The 20,983-nt window shown below is 46.6% G+C and overlaps 1 protein-coding gene across 1 annotated transcript in view; it reads left to right on the top strand.

Annotated features, from left to right (window-relative positions):
* Window positions 1–7,744: 7,744 nt before the first annotated feature.
* rimkla (ribosomal modification protein rimK-like family member A) overlaps window positions 7,745–20,983 on the top strand; it is a gene marked incomplete at both ends in the record, with an annotated part of 21,466 nt that continues 8,227 nt past the window's right edge. The window contains 2 exons of the mRNA XM_083641576.1: window positions 7,745–7,907; window positions 20,019–20,249. Of these exons, the coding sequence (XP_083497702.1) occupies window positions 7,745–7,907; window positions 20,019–20,249 (394 nt within the window). The remainder of the gene's footprint in view (window positions 7,908–20,018; window positions 20,250–20,983) is intronic.

Raw genomic sequence — 20,983 nt, 5'->3', positions numbered from 1 at the left:
ATCCTCATAGAAATAGTTTTACTTGGTCAAACCAAACTGTTCAGATATATTTAGAAACAGGAGAGACCACATAACATTTCACTCGGACCAAAACGTAAAGACATTGCAGATTTAAAGAAAACAAATCAATGTTGTTGTTTTTTAGTTTTGGTCCGAGTGAAATGTTCTATCGTCTCTCCCGATTCTAAATATAGCTGAACCGTTTGGTTTGACGAAGTAAAAATATATATATAAGCATTTTACCAAATGTCTATGGGAAAATAAATGGCAGAAGAAAATCTCTGGTACAGTGCTGAAGCAGGAAGTGCTTCTTCTTCTTCTGTGGTGTTTTATGGCAGTTGGCATCGTTTATGTTGCATTACCGCCTCCTTCTGGTTTTATCCATCGACCGTTTCGCTACATTCTGTAAAACCCGATCGGTTCCTCTTCATCTACTCGCACCCAAAAACAAGCTCAAATTCGTTATATGCCAGGCAGCATGTGTGTTACTGATGACATCCGTCATCTGGCTACATGGCAAAAATATTGCCAGGCAACTGGCTGCTGATGATGTCATTTGTCAGTCAGTCAGCCTTCCGAGTGATATCACTCTAGCAATTGCGATGTCATCAGTGATGTCACTCGAGCATTTATTCGGAGAGGACACAGAGTTTTTGGCAGGTGTGTGAGTGGGGTAAAACCGCCCATCTCAATGGGCTGACTCACCAAAGGACGGTGCTGCGGCTCTACACTACAGGATTGAGGTTGCGTATATAGAGCAGGTGCATATAGACGTCTGTTCAGATGTGCGTTTACTGCGGGGGTTAAATCCCCGATCGTGTCTGCCTGGGCTGGGCTAGCAGCTAAATACTTACTCTGCTTTTACCCCACCATGACCACGCCCCCAGCCAGCTAACCCAGGGTCTATGATGAGACATCGCCTCAACCTATGGCCGCCAGCTGCCTGGCAAAAAGTGTGCCCATGGCGCATCGTCTCTAGAGTCTCCACCCTAAAAATGAGCGCGTGCAGAAATGATTATACTGTAGCAGTGAATTAGAGTTTTCATCAGTTCCACGAAAGGGGCAAATAAATACTCTGTGTTATCCAGACACCCCAAATGTAGTCTGTCAAGATGCTTTCACTGCCATTATTTACAGGCAGCACAAATTGTACCAATTCGACCATTGTATTTCAAAACATTTTGGTGCATTGTGGCATGCAGTGTCTTGAATGCCATTATGTTACACCAACAACCTGAGGGTTTGGGGGTTGTTTAATGTTATAACAGCTGAGGCATTCTTCCTTCAGGCTGCATGTCTGTCATTTGTTGATCAAACCTTGGTTTGTGGGAGGAGAAGCCTGATGTAAAAGTAGAGCGCACCCACTTGACCAAGACATCAGTCACACCTGACTCCCCAAGACATGTTTGGGATTTTGAACTGCAGAGGCAGCAATGTGCCGCAAGGCATCCAGTCTGCCAGAAAGCCATACGAAGAAGAAGAACCTCACAATCTCAAGGGGCTTTAGTTCAAGGTGAAACCTGGATTTAGACTGCACTGCTACCTGTGGAGCCCCTGTTGCTGCACTAGGCTACTGACTTTGTTGGCTACTAACTGTTATTATTCACTTTCAACTTGATTGCCAGAGTATGGCTACAAGGACTGAGAGCACAAGACACCTGGTTGGATTTTGCAGCTCAGAATTGTTTGTGTTCATTTTCTTTGAAATAACTGGATGAAAATTCACCTGCATTTTCAATAGAGTTGCACAGAGCTTTCTTCCCTCAGCAGTTCCAACCCTTCAAAACTCTTGACTGGAATCTCAACCACAAGACATCATATGCAGTTGATTTGTGAGTTTTATGAGTTAACAGCCAACAATGCATCTTTTGTATAGCGGAGCCTCCACAATGTCTCTGTGAACAATAGTTTCAGCTGCTGCTAGTAGTACTTCTTGTCAGCTCACTTATGCCATATTTTACGTCCAGTGCAAGGGCAAGGGCAAGGGCAAGGATTCTCTTTGCTAGTTTCTAGCACTCAAAATCTCCCTTGTTTCTTTTAATTACCACTGGGTCAGTAGTACATCAAAGGGCGCGTTTCAGCAACCCACTGGTAATTAAAAGAGAAAAAGGAGATTTTGAGTGCTAGAAACTAGCAAAGATAACGCTTGCCCTTGCCAGTGGTGTAGGGTAGTCATGACGGGCCCCAGTGCAAGCAATTTTGACAGGGCCCCCTAGTAGGCTACGTGCTAGTTACGAAGTAGGACACACACACACACGCACACACACACACACACACACACACACACACACACACGCACACGCACACACACACACACACACACACACACACACACAGAAACACACACACACACACACACACACACACGTGTTGGATTTCACAGTTGAATGAGTTACTTAGGCTATTGTATGGGGAAAATAGAGAGGTCATATTGCAGGCTATATCAGCTCCATGGATAGCGCTCTGACACCTGGTAATAGACAGTCAAGTTATTAAGGCAGCATCTGAGAGTAGACGACCTAGTGTCTACCACACTGTGGTTCTGAAATGACCACTGACTTTATGTTGAATAACTAAGCATAACATTTTGTTATAGATTGCTACTGCCTATAAAAAAAAAAGAAAAAGAGGAGAGAGATATGGCTTCGCCTTCCGAGGGCATACCGGTACATACCTAATGGCACCACTTTAGATCTTGTGTGTTGTTATTGTATATTATTGTATGTATTGTATTGTATTGTATTGTATTGTATTGTATTGTATTGTATTGTATTGTATTGTATGGTATGTTATTGTATGTTGTTGTTATTGTCACAGGCATATTTCTGGGATGGCAATTTGAGTCATTTGCAAGGGCCCCAGTGCAACTGCACTGTTTGCACTGTCTATATTACTGTCTATATATTTACGCTGGCCCTTGCCCTTGCACTGGGCGTAAGATATGGCATGGTCTTTACAATCTATCCTGGGCTGTAAACTGTTGACTTTGTCAGTTTGTTTGAAGCTAAATAATCCCACTTATCAAATAGCACAGTATACAGCCAACTCATCATCATCATCATCATAATAATAAATATGAATAATTATAGTATGAAGCCATGTGATTTGCAAACATGCAAATATTGGGCATCTGAGATTATTATCACAATGGAATGTTAATAAATCAGAAATTAGAGACATAATTGTTTGGAGGACTACAGAAGACTGTTTTGATGCTGGTAAGTGGACCTAAATGAAAATGGATTTCCACTTGACTGCACATTGTGGCCACGAGCCTGCTGTTTGTTTTTCTGAAAACGTCCAGGTGTTTTCAGTGTCCAATTGTAACTGGGATTACCTCAAGTCTCCTGCAAACACCCAATTCACTGGTGTTTCTTTTCCTCATCTACAAAACACGTTTATGTTGATTTTGAAAAGCCTCTGTTCAGTGCAATCCCTGAACAGTTCCACAACATTATGTCAGACTTATAACAAATTAAATAGTGTTTTGTCTGTGAGCTTTGTCAACATATGGATCCATTTCCACTTTCTCTGCATTAGCCGGGAGAGATGCAACTCAATGCTGCCCCCATCTGGGCGGTGCGGGTTCTTGCACTCGATAATCATAGTTCAGGGGATCCGTGGAGGATTTTTGTTGTTGTCAAGCTTCACTAGCTTCACATCAGATATGTCCATGTAGATGATATGCTTGCGCTGAAAGCTTATGTTGGGGTTCAGGGAAAATTTGAGAGGGGCTTGGGCAAACACAATTATTTTCACTGTAACTGTCTGATACTAAGGAAATAATAGGGTAGGCTAGTGTGACACAAAATGTCTGTTAATAATTACCCAAGCAGAGTGATAACAAAATGCTAACTAGTTTTTCACAGCCAAATTTCCATTAATTTCCTTCCTAAATTTGGTGGAAGAACCGCAATAGTTTATAATGTGAAAAGAATCCTGTAAGAGATTAGTGCTGCAGTCTGTGCAGCCTCCACCAGAGGACTCTCTAGATTCAACTAAAACTTCTGTGTGGCGGCGTGTCTGTGGATTTTGCATGTTATTTAACTATTTAAAGTCTGTTGACTTTAGACACCTACTTATCTGTAGGAGTGTTTTGGATTAACTTAACTCAAATACAGACACAAAGGTTCAACAAAAACAAGGAAATCTATGAACTGCCATGTTTAAACATTGGTCTTTTCAAGTCAAGCACCCCCAGACGGATCCACCCTAGGCCACCATACCACATTTTGAAAACATTTTGCCCCATGCAGAGACTCATATGGGAAGGTTTTCCTTGTTGATTTATTATAACCCAACAATAACAACTGCCCCCCTTCCCCTGCCACCACCCCATCCCCTTCACAATACAATCAGTATGTTGAGCTCATGATGAGAAAATGTGGACACGAGGCTTCTGTCCCTTCTGATGTCATATCTGTCTCAAAAGTGTTAATATTGAATGCCAACCCTCTATCCAAACATTGTACAATGTATGTTCAGTAAGATGTCATTATGGCATATTTCGTATACATGTAACTTCATTGTACTGTATGGCATCCCCGATGAAAAACTATAATATATAAATAATATATAGGCTATAACAGTGGTTCTCAAAGTGGGGTCTGGGGACCCCCAAGCGGTCCTTGAGAGGGTTCCAGGGGGTTCCCAGCAAAAAGAGTCATTTATTTTCACTAGAATTCCAACCATAAGTATATAACAGAATGTATGACTATTTTTGTCATATGGGTTTCCTACACTTTCTGTAATAAAACATCTAAAAATGTGATGAACCTCCCACTCTCCTGGCCTGGTGTTGGGGTCGCACCTGTGTACTCATTGGGCTTAAGAAGGCCTTCAGACCATCCAGTCTCCCTATCCTCGCCAACGCCAATGCACCTTTTGTTCTGTTTGTTTGTTTAAAGTTTGGGTTTAGTTAGTTTCTCTTAGTTTTAATTAATAAATCATTGTTTTAACTTGAGAAATACATAAAAGTAATGGTTACAACAATAATTTATTAACTAAAATGAATGTACACAAAATACATCAAACAAACAGAGCAAACTGTGCATTGGTGATGAGGGAGAGACACTGATATGGTCTGAAGGTATTTTTAAGCCCAATGACCAGTCCCAATCAGACCCAATCTACCTAACGACCCCAGGCTCCTGCAAGACAGGGCCCGGAGAGTCCAAGGGTTGTCACAAAAGCTAAAATCTTATCAGATGGGGGACCGTGCGACAAAATATTATCAAATGGGGGTCTGTGGTCTAATTTGTGTCAGATGGGGTCCTTGACATGAAAAGTTTGAGAACCACTGAGCTATAATATTGCTAGTATGCCTATCAGGGAGTGTTTGTGGTCCATGCTATCTTCCTCAAATGTATAGGACGAATCAGCGTGACGTCACTTGCCACCCAGAAATGCGGAACCCCGCGGCAGTTAACAGTTAGCAGTTAAGTATGAGTTGTGCCAAACAAACGTTAATATCTCAAAAACTATACATCACATCGCTTATATTTTTGACATTCTGAGTGAGAGCACACGTAGCTCAAGAGTTTGATGTATAATATATGCATGTCGTGTTAAAGTTGTGTGAATTGTCGCCGTTTTTTTTATGTAAACAGAGTCAGCCGGCTAGAGTGAGACACTCAAGCCTCCCAAAGCTCATGCTCCATAGGGTTCCATTGTCGTTGCCACCCAGTGACGCGGTTTGTTTACCAAAATGCTGCTCGGCTGATCCCTCGTATAGTATGATAAATTAATAAGTTGCTTAAATTTGTGAGAATTGTAAACAACACGGGATATGTGATGGTTGTGAACATGAAAAAATAAGATGGGAGGGTTAGGGTGGTCATGCAGCAGCCAATTTGTGGCTATGGATCTTGCAGCATTTATGAGAGCAGTTATTCAAATGAGTTTTATTTAATGAGATGTGTTGGAGAGGCCTGCTAAAAGTTTAATATAAGTTTAATATAACAACTTTAGGATAATTATCGACATGCATGAGTGAGGGGGTAGCCTACTATCGGCATGGTAAACAAAACAGCTCAAGGGGTACATAACATAACATAAAAAGGGTGGGAACCACTGTATCAGAGGATGATTCTGGCGCCCCCTCCCCAGCCCTGTGATTGGACAGCAGAGACGGCGCGGATGTTTCCCCCACCTTGGCCCACTTGGCTTTCCGTAGCTGGGGTTCAGCTGGAAAAAGGGAGCGGGGCAGCGGGCTAGAGGAAGAAAAGGAAAAGGGACCAAGGGACTGGCTGTGTGTGAGGCTTGTTGTGGGGGCGACCTATCCTGATATGTGAGATATATCAAACAAACGTACCTTTGCCTTAAGCCACACTGGAGTGAAACACGTTCAAGAAATCAATGGGCCACTGGATAGCGCTTTTATTCTGTCTGCGTTTTCTTTTTCTCTATTTGTGCGCAGAGAGAGGGGGAGAGAGAGAGAGAGAGAGAGAGAGAGAGAAGTGGGTCAGTGTGGCACATGTGGCATAATGTCGCCCGATCACCACATGGAACTGTTTTCTTTGTGCATTCACCAATGTTAAACATTAGCCACACTATCGTGGCCTGATGCAAATGAGGTGACTGCATTCAACATTCAGATAGCCTGGGGGTCCTCTGTCTTTCAAATGAGACGGTAGTGTGTGTCAGTGTGAAAAGAAATAAGAATGTGAAAAGAAAATCAAGTAAAGGAACATACAAGACTGGCTGTGGTGACCTTGTTCTATTTCCTGCCACTTCGGCATGGAAACAGCGCTGTTCTGTTGGATTCGCCAAACCTCCTTGTAGAGCCCGGTCTGAACCGGTTCGGAAAATGCGCGGACTCGTGTGCAGCAGACACCTCGCGTGCAGCATCTTTCATTCCGTGCACTGATTCCTCCCTGCCTCTGCGCGCCCCCGCTGGGCTAGGTCTCACTTCCTCATTGGCTGGCCTGGGAACTCGCCGCCCACACCTCCAGCTCTGTGCGGACAGTGGACAGTGGGGATGGTGCATGCATGTGTTGGGCGCTGTGCATGATGCGATTGGTCGATGCACTGTAAATCCGCGGTTATTGGAAGGCCTGTTGACTGTACGGGAACGCGGAGGAGTGGAGTTGTAAACGAGGCGCGTGCGGGAGGCCTAAAAAAACAGCAGCGTGCACTTTTCAGCACCGATAACTCGTGGACAGCAGCCAAACCAGGCAGAGGTGGTAGTCGTGGGGTAGTTTACTTGTGATAAACCTACCCCTGTTTTGTGGTTCACACAACGCCAGCCGACCGCTGCGTTCACCACCGGGAAACTTTATTGGTAGTTTCGACGACCAGAGGAGGATATACGCGGCACCGCGTGAGCTTTGTTTGCCCTGGCGGGCACATAGTGCCGAGAGCTGCATCTCAGCTGGAAGACAAGTTTGTGCGGGTAAATACCGTTAGCAGGGTCGCTATTACTGAAAGCGCACGCTTCGCCATAATCTGCTTTACGGCAGCTGAGTGGGATCTTGGACTAAACGCCTGCAAATGAAGGGAAGCAAAGGTGGTCACGAAACGTGATTATTGTAGCCGGGGGCCGATTGATTGCGGTTGATTGGTGGGTTTTGCTTCGGCCACATTATAGTCAGTTGTAGCCGCTAGCTCCATTGTGTGTGTGAGCATCTCTGCTGCTCCATTGCTGCTGCCCGACCCCCGGAGCCCGCGCTGCCACCATACACCTGCCGCCCCCCTCAGCCTTTTCAACCAGATATAGATTTTTTCCCACTCAACACATCCAATAATGTGTTCTCGGCTTTGGTTCATCACCGACCGGCGGATCCACCAGGAGTACCCCCAAGTCCAGATCCTCCGGGCACTGAAACAGCGCTGCGCCGAGGAGGATGTTGAATTCCGCTCTCTTCTCATGGATCAAATCGTGCTTACCATCAGCGATGGAAATTTAGGCAAGTATCACTCGATTAATCTTACCCAACCGTTATCTGGTTGCAAACGGTGTAACGTTACTGCTGTGGTGTACCTGTTCGAGCGTTAATAACGGTAGTCTACATAGCTAACGCGCTACAGCTAACAGCTAACGGTATTGTTTGGGGGCACACTGTGCTGTATAAACGAGGAGTGGGCTAGCCGGCGGTCAGCTTGCTAGCAAGGAAGCGTGTAGCCAGCCACGGCTGTGACCGCCTAACCCACTTTCCAGCCAGATTGCCTCCAGTCAGACTGAGATGAGCGATACCAGATGAAATACCATCACCAATGATATACTGCGTTGCAATCACAGGGAAACGTGTATGATATGATTGATATCTGCACCCAAAACCACTTGCAAATAATGTATTTTTTATTGTTATTGAAGACTGCTAACGACGAGGACACAAGCACATATTACTAGCCCTATCAAATTATGCTGACGTAATTTTACTGCACAGAGCATCCTTCTCTGAAGTTGTAGCTTTTAAGATACATTTCACACTAATCACAGGTGGTCTTCATAATCATAATCACACACAGGCCTCGCGAAAGTTGCCAAAGGAACATGTGACTGCATGATGGAACCGTCCATGTTTCACATTACTGGACAGATAACGTCTGTGTTTCTGTGTGTGTTACCATGTCCACTATGAATACGTGTTTGTTTTTGTAAGGGTGATTGTAAGGGTGTTACTCATGTTGGCACAGACGTCGGCTTCAGTCTTTCATTTTAATTTTCTGATTACTATGCTATTGCTATACTATGCTGTTATGAAAGAGCCATATTTTGTGGTCTTGGGAAGCCGTGATAGGTTGATGGGAACACTAGGGACTCTGGACAAGCAGAGTCAGACACACATGGTATTCGTCAGGGAGGTGAGAAGTGGGGCCATGTCACCAGACGAGAGGTGTGCAAGTCTCAATTAACACCTATAGCGTACACCGGCGTTGGCTCGGCAGAGGCTGAAGAGTTGGGCGGAATGGGGGTGAGATTGGGCAGAACTTCCAAAATAAAACTGTCACATTTGCCGCTCACAGGCCACGTGTCAGAGAACTACAGCCTAGTGGCAAAACTTTATAGTCTCAGCAGAGTTTCAGAGCCAACAACAGAGTAGTAAAGGGGGAGGCCTCGCAGTCGTGCCATAGGACAGCCCTAGTTGTGTTTGTGAACATTAACAAGTCTCGAAGCTGGCGCTTTGTGGCATTCCCCTTGAAGACAGACCACCTCCCTCATAAAATCCTATGGGCTCATAAAAAAACACAGCTAAATCTATTGAGGGGCGTAATTGGCTAACGGGGCTTAGGCAATCCATCCTAAAGAAGCAGACTAATATGCAAGTTGCGATCTCCTCGTGCCAGAGGACACTGGCCTACATAGCCAGGTAGGTAGACAGCTGTCTAGACCTGTAGGTTAGGAAGAGAGAACGGAAGCAGGGCGCTTAGCTTGACCTCTAATCCATGCTGGCCCCAAATCTACCCATAATAGCAGCACTTCCTAGGCTTGACATCACAGATTAACGGCCAGTGGACTGGACAGTGTGAGCACACAGGACAGTGTGACCACACTGGACAGTGTGAGTACACAGGACAGTGTGACCACACTGGACAGCGTGACCACACTGGACAGTGTGAGTACACAGGACAGTGTGACCACACTGGACAGTGTGAGTACACAGGACAGTGTGACCACACAGGACAGTGTGAGCACACAGGACAGTGTGACCACACTGGACAGTGCACACTGGACAGCGTGACCACACTGGACAGTGTGAGCACACAGGACAGTGTGAACACACAGGAGCTGAGTTGACAGGAGCAGACTGCATATTCTGGGCTTGGGGGTCCTGAGATTTAACAGTGAGATGCATATTGTTGGCCCCTTTTCCACTTTGCATCACCATGTGCCTGGTATCCAGATGTGAATCATGACATTTAATTTACAACTTGCATTAAAACTATATCTCCCTCAGCTACAGAGCTGGAATGCTGCTGTGGTTCCATGCATGCAGAATCCAAACAGACATTGGCAATTTTGGCAGCCTGGCAACATCAACTTGATCTAAATGTCAAATGATGAGTTTTAATCTCATGTAACTAGCATCATCATCACAGGCTCGAGGAAGGTTTTAATTCTACAAGCCGTTTATTTTTTGACTTCAAATCCACAAATGTGTCTTCGCCAATTTACCATCGACCTACCGGAGGCAAGACATTTCCTCCATATTTTAATGCTTTCAGGACTTTTAACGAACATGCAGCACCAGAAACCACTTCACTGAGTGTTTATTTCTTCTTTGTGAGTTGGAAACACTATTATATTTTCCGCTTTTTATCAGTGTGGCTAACTATGCCCTTATGTGGCTCTCAGTCTGAACGCCTTGTTAAGTGGCTAGGGTAATTGGATTCACTGTCCATCTTCACTGCGTCTTGAGTGCATTTATGTCTGAACATCAACGTGGTCAAGCTGTTTCTGGAATGTATCCAAATAATACCCAAGACACATATTCTAATAACAAGATGAATGCTGGCATTAACATAGAATGCGTCACTGGAATATTGATCAAGCAATAAGCTATCGTTATACCTAATATTTAAGAGGGCGTAGCCTAATTATCTATGCATCTCTATGCAGTAAATCGCAGGAAACGGTTTTGCTCCAAAATTGATAGAGATGGCAATTCAGGTTGAAATTCATATTAATGCTATATGTTTAAATATCCATTAATAGTGAATTGCAAAAATCTCATGCACATCATTGTTTTTAGGGTAAGTAAGTTAGAATACAATTCCAAAATTGATAGCAGTTTTACAGCTCACTATGTCAACACACTTTCTCATTGTCCGGTGTCATGTGTCTGCTCAAGTCAGGTTGAGGTCCACATTCTACATTGAAGTTAACGGGTTCACTATGTCCCCAGGAGAAGGTGTGAACGTATGCACACGCACACACACACACCCACACACACACACACACACACACACACACACACACACACACACACACACACACACGCACACTACTGTGTTCGGATGACCAAAGACGGTCCCTCACATAAGAAAGGGCCAAACCCAGCACTGAGCTGGCAGAGGCATTTCACATCCCATGATGCTGAGACTGAGACAGTGGAGCAGAAGAGCGGATATGACTTGAAGACACATTCCTCTGTGTGTCTTCAGCACGCTTTTAAGCCCAACACGATACATGCAACACCTCCATGTCATCGACCGGAAAGCAGGAACACGAACGAAAGGCATGCCTCACACTACCTTAATGTACCACCGGCCATGTGAGCGTGTCTTTTGTATTAGCAACAGGAGATGCGGGGTGGAGTTAGCTATCTTCCTTTAATCCTAATCTTAGCATCTGGGTTATTATTACCAAGGAACCAAGCCCATTTGATGAGCCATGAGACGTGATCAGCAAAGCAATGTATTTCAGCACAGGTGTTAACGCTTTTCTTCCATCTCAAAGTTGATGTGTGATGTCTTGGACTTAGTCAAAAGCAAAGGTGGACCGTGTTTTTATTTAGGCAGCAAGTGGATTTCAAAAAGAAAGAGTGCCTTGTCTGTTTTTATTGACTTAGGTCTCCAGTCAGCAGCACTAGTAGCACATGTTCTATTGAGTCCACTCACTGTATTCCCATTAAAAACAAACCAAGACAAAGTAACAGGCAATGTAAAGGTTAAAGAACCTCATTTTAAACGGGCCGTTTTAAAAATACACAAATGTATTATTGCCGAGTAGAGCATTTTACTCTGACGATAGCCTAAGGCCAAAAGCTCAGCAATAAAGTGCTGTGTATTGCAAGGCAGTGTACACACACAGTGTATCCTCCCTACGTATTGCAGGGTATCCAAATCGATCGTGAACACGGCTACCCAAGGAGATTTGATCAGTTCTGATTATTATAGCAATCCATGTTCATCCCACTGTTGCACTCACTGTAAGTTGTTCTGGGTCAGAGAACACCAGCTAAATGGCATAAATCCTAAGAAAAATATAATAAATGTAATATATAATATAAGAATGGTGCTTTGGGGGGACTGTGACTTGATAGAGCATGTCAAGGTGACTGCTCTCAGGTGACTTGAACAGGGCATTTGCATTTTATGGAGATTGGCTAAAGCAGTTTACAGTAAGCCCGGATATGACAAACAGCCAGCACAAAAAATATACATGTATTATTATTACATGGTAATAACATGGACACATCCCATTATTATATTCTATACCACACAGAAGAGAATATATTATGTCACACAAGGAAACACACCTTGCACACTGAGGTGTATGTATTCAATTGTGTCTGGTTGTGTCAACAGGGCACAAAAGTCCATGTTCATCCCACTGTTGCACTCACTGTAAGTTGTTCTGGGTCAGAGAACAGCAGCTAAATGGCATAAATCCTAAGAAAAATATAATAAATGTAATATATAATATAAGAATGGTGCTTTGGGGGGACTGCGACTTGATAGAGCATGTCAGTAGTTTCATAGTCTCGCTTGCCAGCCTCCCCTCCCTTCCGGGAGAGGAGTCTGGCTGCATACAAACAGGCTGCTGGCATAAGCCCTCCCCCCTGCTCTACAGTTGCTCTCCCATTGGAGGCGTCCATTTAAGTCGCTGCCGGATTTCCGCTCCCCGCTTAAGAAGCTCTGTCATTGGCTCCGACCATCATGTCAATCAGAGCGGCTTCCGCTCCCTCCTCCCTGCGTGTCGCTGTAAATAGTCCCCGGCCGCCGAAGTGAAAACAACAACGTTAACTAGCTAGCAAGCTAACAGCACAAAACCTACACGCTAGCTCGTTGCTACACGCTGAAAATGGCAAGTTTTGACAAAGATTTAGATTGTTGCAAACTGTTTTCCAACGGCACTGCCGCTCAGCACCGCCCAAGACGAGTGTGATTGGTTAAACCAAACAGAGCATTTTTCCCCCCTGCAATTCCAGAATGTAGACCAGCGCTGCCAGACTCCTCTCACAGGAAGGGAGGGGAGGCTGGCAAGCCAGACTAGTAGTTTCATAACAACCCGCTCCTCTGTTGACATGCAGTATCTCATGTGTCTGCTCTCAGGTGACTTGAACAGCGCATTTGCATTTTATGGAGATTGGCAGTTTACAGTAAGCCCGGATATGAAAAACAGCCAGCACAAAAAATATACATGTATTATTATTACATGGTAATAACATGGACACATCCCCATTATTATATTCTATACCACACAGAAGAGGATATATATTGTGTCACACAAGGAAACACAGCTTAATATTGCACACTGAGGTGTATGTATTAAATTGAGACTGGTTGTGTCAACACGGCACAGAGCTAATGCTTCTGTCTCCCAGCCACAGTGGCCGGCCGGCCCGGGCAGCCACAGTGGCCGGCCCGACCAGCACATCCCTAAAATGAATTTGATACCTTCACTCTTGTACCTGTAAACACGATTCTAAGAATAGCAGATGAAATGACGGCAACTATTATGAGTGGTAGAGATGATAGCAAGCATGCCCAAGAGGGGCCTCTTGGGCAACCTACCAGCCTCATTTGGCTGGTATTAATTGGCCCGCAATGTCAAATGAAATAAGTTAATCAATACGCCATTCCTTCATCATTACAAGCTGTACGGTCTCTTTCCATATCAAACATGACTGTCTGTTGTCAGTAATGTTAATTTTTTTTTTTATAATCCTCATTTGGTTTATGAAATAGCTCAAGTGACAAAACAGACTGCTTTGTATGTGTTCACTTGCACATAAGTTACTTTGTAACTTTCATAGTTGCCTTATCCAAAGGGTTCTAAGCCCCCTCTCAAGATTCATACTTGCTGATGTTGAACACTGTTGCACGGACTGTGGCAGAAGGAGACTGCAAGCAATCCATTACTATGAAAGAAACGTGTCATGCCGCATAAATGGCCCATGCCAAAAGATTATGTGACACTTTATCAGCATAGAAGCTGGACAGCAGCCAAATGTTTGTTAGTTTGCCTATCATCATTTAGAGATGATCTCCAGTGAAGCAACTGGTGAATTCTTGGTTTGTAGCTACTAGCTATAACTCTAAAATAAGCACTGGGTAAGGCTCGGTGAGGCAGTCAGAGACCGAGATAGTACATAATCATCACTCTGCCCAACGAGCTCCTCCAGTCCCAAGCATAAACCTGCATAACTCAAAAGTCTTAATACAGATTTAAGGGAGAGACGAGTACATCATGTTCCTTACCTATGGCAACTACCTGGTATTCCATCCGATTGTCTGTTCTAAAAAATCGAGTTGACAGGTAAAATAGTGAAAGTGGCAGCCAGGTGATTTTTGTGTATAGGTGAAAAAACAGTGTGTTTCCTGGCCTGACAGACAGTAGTAGACCTGTAGTGTTTTGGTCCCGTGTGTGTCACTGTCTGACAGACATGCAAAGAGACCATTGATGGCATTGTTAGCCCAACCGAGCCCAGAGGAAACAGGGGGGTAACCCGCTGCTCTGCCAGGCCCGGCCCGGGCCCAGAGGAAACAGGGGGGTAACCCGCTGCTCTGCCAGGCCCGGCCCGGCGCTGAGACATGAGCCGCCGAGCCAGGGTTGGCACAGCGTGTGTCGGCACGGCCCGCTTTGTGACGTAGCAGCAGCGGTATGCGCAGAATGCTGAAGAGGAACAGGAGTCCCCTCTACTCAGCATTATGGAGCTTGTTAGCTCTGTCAGGCAGAATGAAAATAACACACACACACACACGGGCACACAGCCAGTCCATTGAACCATGACAACATAAGGCTTTGGTGTAAGAAAATAAGAAAAAGAGCCACTAGGAGTGAGCGTAAACAGGCCTACACACTGTCATGCCCCCCCCCCCCCACCAGAGCCTATGTTGCCTTTGTTCGCCGCAGATTGAAACGGTCACGTGACGGGACAGTACAGTGCAAAACCAACACCTGCGCAAATGAATGGGACTAATTCATCCGGCCGCTTCATTGGTCTCTGTTTTGGTTCCCTTGGAGACGGAGACGAGCACTGTGTGAAAGAGTGAATAATGTCCAAAAGCATGGGACCACATCCCCCGACGCGTCCCACTGTAACACCACTCGCAGTGCACTCAATAGCTGCACAATCAGAGCAGTGTGTGTCCGTGCTGAATGGGGCTGTGGAGACAGTGAGACAGTGAATCCTCCTGATTCTGTACTGAGAGTGTGGCAGGCAGGGCCGTCTCTTCATGTCTTTACACACACTCCTGTTTTCCTCCTCGCCCTGTCCCACCTCACTTCCCCTGGCCTGCACTATACAAGATGTCCCTGTCCCACCTCACTTCCCCTGCACTATACAAGATGTCCCTGTCCCACCTCACTTCCCCTGCACTATACAAGACGTCCCTGTCCCACCTCACTTCCCCTGCACTATACAAGACGTCCCTGTCCCACCTCACTTCCCCTGCACTATACAAGACGTCCCTGTCCCACCTCACTTCCCCTGCACTATACAAGATGTCCCTGTCCCACCTCACTTCCCCTGCACTATACAAGACGTCCCTGTCCCACCTCACTTCCCCTGCACTATACAAGACGTCCCTGTCTCACCTCACTTCCCCTGCACTATACAAGACGTCTCTGTCCCACCTCACTTCCCCTGCACTATACAAGACGTCCCTGTCCCACCTCACTTCCCCTGCACTATACAAGACGTCCCTGTCCCACCTCACTTCCCCTGCACTATACAAGACGTCCCTGTCTCACCTCACTTCCCCTGCACTATACAAGACGTCCCTGTCCCACCTCACTTCCCCTGCACTATACAAGACGTCCCTGTCCCACCTCACTTCCCCTGCACTATACAAGACGTCCTTGACCTTTTCTGTCTTTCAGCTTCTGCTTTCACCTTTCTATGCACAGCAGCCCAGCCTAAAAGCAAGCTGTGTCCACAACATAGACAAAAAAACAAAACAAAACGATGGATGTAGTGAGTGTGACGTCACCCTTTGGGGCCGAAACCCTAGGCTTGCCCGCTGCATGGCCTCGCCCGCAGCTGGGCTGCTGCGTGGCCTCGCCTGCCCTATTGGCATGCGCAGCGCCCAATCGCCTGCTCTATTGGCATGCCATCCCATTTGCTCAACTTCACATCACTGATGACATCACTGTCACAGTGCCTATGACATCGTCAGTGATGTCATAAGATGATTTTGGTCAATAATGATGTCACTGATGATATCATAGACATTGTGACATCATCAGTGGGACAAAATTGGAAACAAACAGATATTGTCCAGTCCACTTGCTCCCTTTTATATAAAGAAAATAAGGATGAAAACCATTTCTACATTGAAGAAGGCTTGAAACTAGCGAGACCATGAAGTCATTAGGAAAGTGTTTACTGAGGTAATAAATCAAGTGTGAAGTCTGGTCGTTTTCCCATCGACTTCTCTACAGTGTGACTTCTCTTATATATCCCCCCCACCCCATCACCCCCCCTACAGTTGTCATGAATGGTGAAATGCGCTATAGAGACCAAAAAACATTTTTGAACCAGGCTGTAAACATGTTTATTTCTGCTGTAAAGTCAGCATTTGACTCCCTTTTGCAGCCAGCCTCAAATGGCCATCCGAGGAACTGCAGTTTTTGGTACTTCCGCATTGGCCTCATTGGCACCTCCCCCCCCCCCCCCCCCCCCCCCCCCCCCCCCCCCCCCCCCACCCCCTTCCCTCGGTCCACCCTCAGTCATAAGCCGCTTTCACACCGGCCTTGAAAGCTGTAAAAGATACGGAATGTGTGATCCGCACCTCCGATGTGAAAGTTGTGAGAGCGGGGTGGTGGATAATTGTGTTACGCCTTTCGTTCCGCCAGTGGAGCTTTAGTCACAGCGCCGGATCAGCCTCCACTCCGCCTCCACCTGAAAGCGTAGGTGCGGCGGCACGGCACAGTGCCAATGGTCAGCTCATTCATCAACTTAAGTGGGAAACCACCTTACACAGCAAGAAAGGCATAAGTGAACGTAAAAGAAAAAGTATACAATCATAACTGCAACAGGGGCGCCAGGAGGAATGGGGCGCCTACACTATGTGTAAGTAGGTTTGGCTATTTATGCTCAAACGATGTTGACATTAGTAGGCAAAATGAACAGATATAATAATAAGCTTCAGAGGACATCTCTTAGCGTGCATCTCTCTGTGGCGAGTCGGTCTGAGGATGTTCCCTCTCTTCGTCTCTCCTCAAAACAATCCCAATTGTGGAAACCAGCTCCAGAACTGCAATCTGTCTAGCCTGTTGTGCGTTCCCTTACAAAAACTACTAACGTTATAGTAGTCATGTGCATTTATAGCCTACTCCCTCGACGACGAGTAACGTTATGCAGGTGTTTGACATGCGGGCGCTTTCAGAACAGACGCTAGCTAATTAGGCTACTTCATGGGAATAATTTGCTTTACAAAAAACTGGAACCAAAAGATAAGAATTAGCCTTGTACCTAATACATGATGGTGCCTCTGCTCTGTGATCCATGAAGTCGATCAGATGAATATTGAAAGCCTTGTTACCATGCTGCATGTGGACAACACTTTCTGCATTGTGGGCATATTAAGGTGAGCTCTCAATCAGACTCCGTGCTTTATCCTTTGATGTTAACGACCATCTGCAAGTTGAGAGCTGCTGGCGTACATCGGCGATGTTTGGTTGTTGAATGAATTCGTTCATCATACAGTAGCCTGGGCTACACTAACCTATGAAAATATTCATTTGGACTACTAGGAGGAGCTGGGTGGAAATGCGTCCCCTCGCCTCATTTCAATCCGGGAGCGGTGGCTGTCACCTGGAAGCACACCCCCAGGACGGGAATGTGGCGGTGCTGCAGCGTGGCTCTGTGTCAAAGCAATTTCTGTGGCGAGGCTGCCGGCTTTGCGGGCCTTCTGAACTGCAATATAGCGCGATCTGTGTGTGAAAGCGGCTAATAGTGTGACTGTGCGTCGGCTATGGTGTGACATCGGCCTGCACGTCAGCAGCTGCTTGGCCATCTCTCTCCTCTCATTACGTATGCAGCAAACATGGAGCTGCCTGTGACCTGCTGATCTCAGCCTATTGGCTCTGTCGCCTCTGTGAGCCGGGAGATGCTAAGATGGCTGGAAAGCAGGTCACAGTAGAAGTGAAGTGCTGTGTCAGTGACAAGCGTGTCTCCTCCTTCCCTCCTCCTTCATCTACGCACCCCCCCCCTCCCTCTCTTCTCCTTAGATTCCATGATCACCCAATCTGTCTCTCACCCAATCTGTCTCTCACCCAATCTGTCTCTCACCCAATCTGTCTCACCGCACTGTCCATTTCTCCCTCTGATCATCTCCCTGTCTCCGTTTCCTGTCCGCATCCAGTGTGAGAAATTAACACCAGCCAGGCAGCCCAACAGCCACATTCTGGCCAATCAGTGGCTGGTAATCTCGCCATCTCTACCAGCTGTCTTTATTCTGTTGTGCAAATGGAGTTAGCTGGTAAAAGAGGGTGGATGTGGCTAACGACTTTAGGGATTTAACATACCCTGTGGCCTGTAGAACAAAAGCTTACTTTCTACTGGGTCACGCCCACCTCATTCCTTCATTGCTACATGATTCTCTCTTCTAAAAGTCTCTCTGTTTGCCACTATTTGCCTTGACACATGCTGTGCGTTGGAGCCTGGGTGTCTCCTCCTGAATTAAAACGGATGATCAATGACCTATTCAGATGTATTCCCGTTAGCCTATTGTTACTTAGTTAGCCCACATTTGCACAATACGTGTTGAAAGGGCGGAGAAGCCGAGTAATTGAAGACACCATTAATTACAGCGCTAACAATCGCTTTGCTAAGACGACTTAGCATCTTTCCCAAATGTAACGAGCTCACACTTCATGACCGAGCGCGAACTCAACAATGTAGGGAGGGGGAAGTGTGTGGACTGAAGTGGAGATAACACTCAAGGGTGCAACTGGAGTAGACGTAAACGCAAACGAAACTTCTGTAACGTATAGTGACACTTATCTCCCTGTTGTGTGACGTCCACGTTTGATTAAAAACCAAGTCATGCTCCCTCGGGGGTGTCAGACACGTCCCTAGCCCACTGCCCTACATCCAGACAGAGTAGCGTTTGCTGTGCTGTAAGTACATGAGCGGGGAGATCTCTTTCTCAGTGTTGGCGCAGCGGCCAGAGGAGCTGGCGGCGCCCACAGGGGAGTATACGGATACGGGCAGCGTGTAAATGAGCAGAGCAGCAGCAGGCAGGGGCTGATTCCAAATGCAGGGCTCGACAGACACCAGCATGCTGCTTCCTGGGGCTCGGAGCTGGCTGGAGCCAGGCCTCTCTGCCTGGAGCCAGGCCTCTCTGCCTGGAGCCAGGCCTTTCTGCCTGGAGCCAGGCCTCTCTGCCTGGAGCCAGGCCTTTCTGCCTGGAGCCAGGCCTCTCTGCTGCCTGGAGCCAGGCCTCTCTGCCTGGAGCCAGGCCTCTCTGCCTGGAGCCAGGCCTCTCCGCCTGGAGCCAGGCTTCTCTGCCTGGAGCCAGGCCTCTCTGCCTGGCTCCAGGCCTCTCTGCCTGGAGCCAGGCCCCTCTGCCTGGAGCCAGGCCTCTCTGCCTGGAGCCAGGCCTCTCTGCCTGGAGCCAGGCCTCTCCGCCTGGAGCCTGGAGCCAGGCCTCTCTGCCTGGAGCCAGGCCTCTCTGCCGCCTGGCACGGTCACCCGGACACCTCCTCCTCCCTCCCAGTCGAGAGCTCTGCTTGGTGACAACTGCAGCAGTGTGTACACAAACAAGCGTCTCCACAAGCAGCAAACTTTTCCACCGGCTACACTGTAGCTGCTGCTACAGCACTTGTTGAGAGATTCCAAAATTCACCAGGAGCTGGAAACAATTGCTAGTCACGAAAAGGGGAAAGCAAGGCCTGATCAGTCCATCCTATGAGTGCCAGAGACGGATTGGACGAGTAAGGTCGTCTGTCTCACGGCTCAGAATAGGATCGAGTGCTGTGTGTCAACTCTTGTTAGGGGGAAGTTACTTTTGAGGTTCCAAACATGGGCTAATCCTTCCTAATTGATAGAAATTCACCAACAACTAAAGGGTTTTAGTCTAATCTGTTCGTTCCCTCCTTTTGTTCTCCGTCCGCCCCTCAGGTCTGCGGGTAGAGCAGGAAGCGGTGACAGCCTACCCGCAGGTGGCGGTAGTGCGGGTGCCCACGCCCTGGGTGCAGTCGGACAGTGACATCACCGTGCTGCGCCACCTGGAGAAGTTGGGCTGTCGGGTGGTCAACCGGCCCCAGGCCATCCTCAACTGCGTCAACAAGTTCTGGACCTTTCAGGAGCTGGCCGGCCACGGAGTGCCTCTCCCCGACACCTACTCCTACGGTAAAACAATACATGACTTTGAGCTTTTCCCCACAGAGAGGTACATGGAATAGTGCTGCTGGTCAGGAGCTACAGACACAGATCCTCTCAGTCTCACAGTGGAAAATCATTCTGATATCAATAACCTGCTGGATTGTTTCCATCATCAATCATTCCTATTCTTGATTTGACCTCTTGTAAAGCACTTTGAACTGCAACTTTTGTACAAAGATGAATAAAGATGATTATTATTATTATTATCATGCTTAATGCTTACTTAAAATGTTGAGCAGTGTTGGGCAGTAACAGATTACTGTGTGTCACTGTAATTTGAATACCTTCCCTAGTAGTAACGAGTAGTGTAAGGCAGTGGTTCCCAACCTTTTCCAACTCAGGGCCCACTTTTATGTCTCAAAAATGTTCGCGGCCCACCTCCGACCCCATAAATACAAAGGCCATATAATGCGTTCTCAGAGCACTTTTTTATTGAAAATTGAACATAAAGGACTGAACTGAATACAGGAGAAACATGTTGGAAGCTCCACAGTCACTAACACAGCACCTGTAACATGTTGCAACACCTTCAGTATTACAGTTTTCAAGGAGCTGTCCACACACACACACACACATACACACACACACGCACACACACACACACACACACACACACACACACACACACACACACACACACACACACACACACCAATCATTCAAGGAGCTGTCCATCAGCACCACACAGATGTCAGAAATGA

The sequence above is a fragment of the Poromitra crassiceps genome (genome assembly GCF_964638095.1).
Source record: "Poromitra crassiceps genome assembly, chromosome: 8".
Classification (NCBI taxonomy): Eukaryota; Metazoa; Chordata; class Actinopteri; order Beryciformes; family Melamphaidae; genus Poromitra; species Poromitra crassiceps.
The sequence above is the reverse complement of the archived record's forward strand: the minus strand, read 5'-3'. Positions and strand labels throughout refer to the sequence as shown.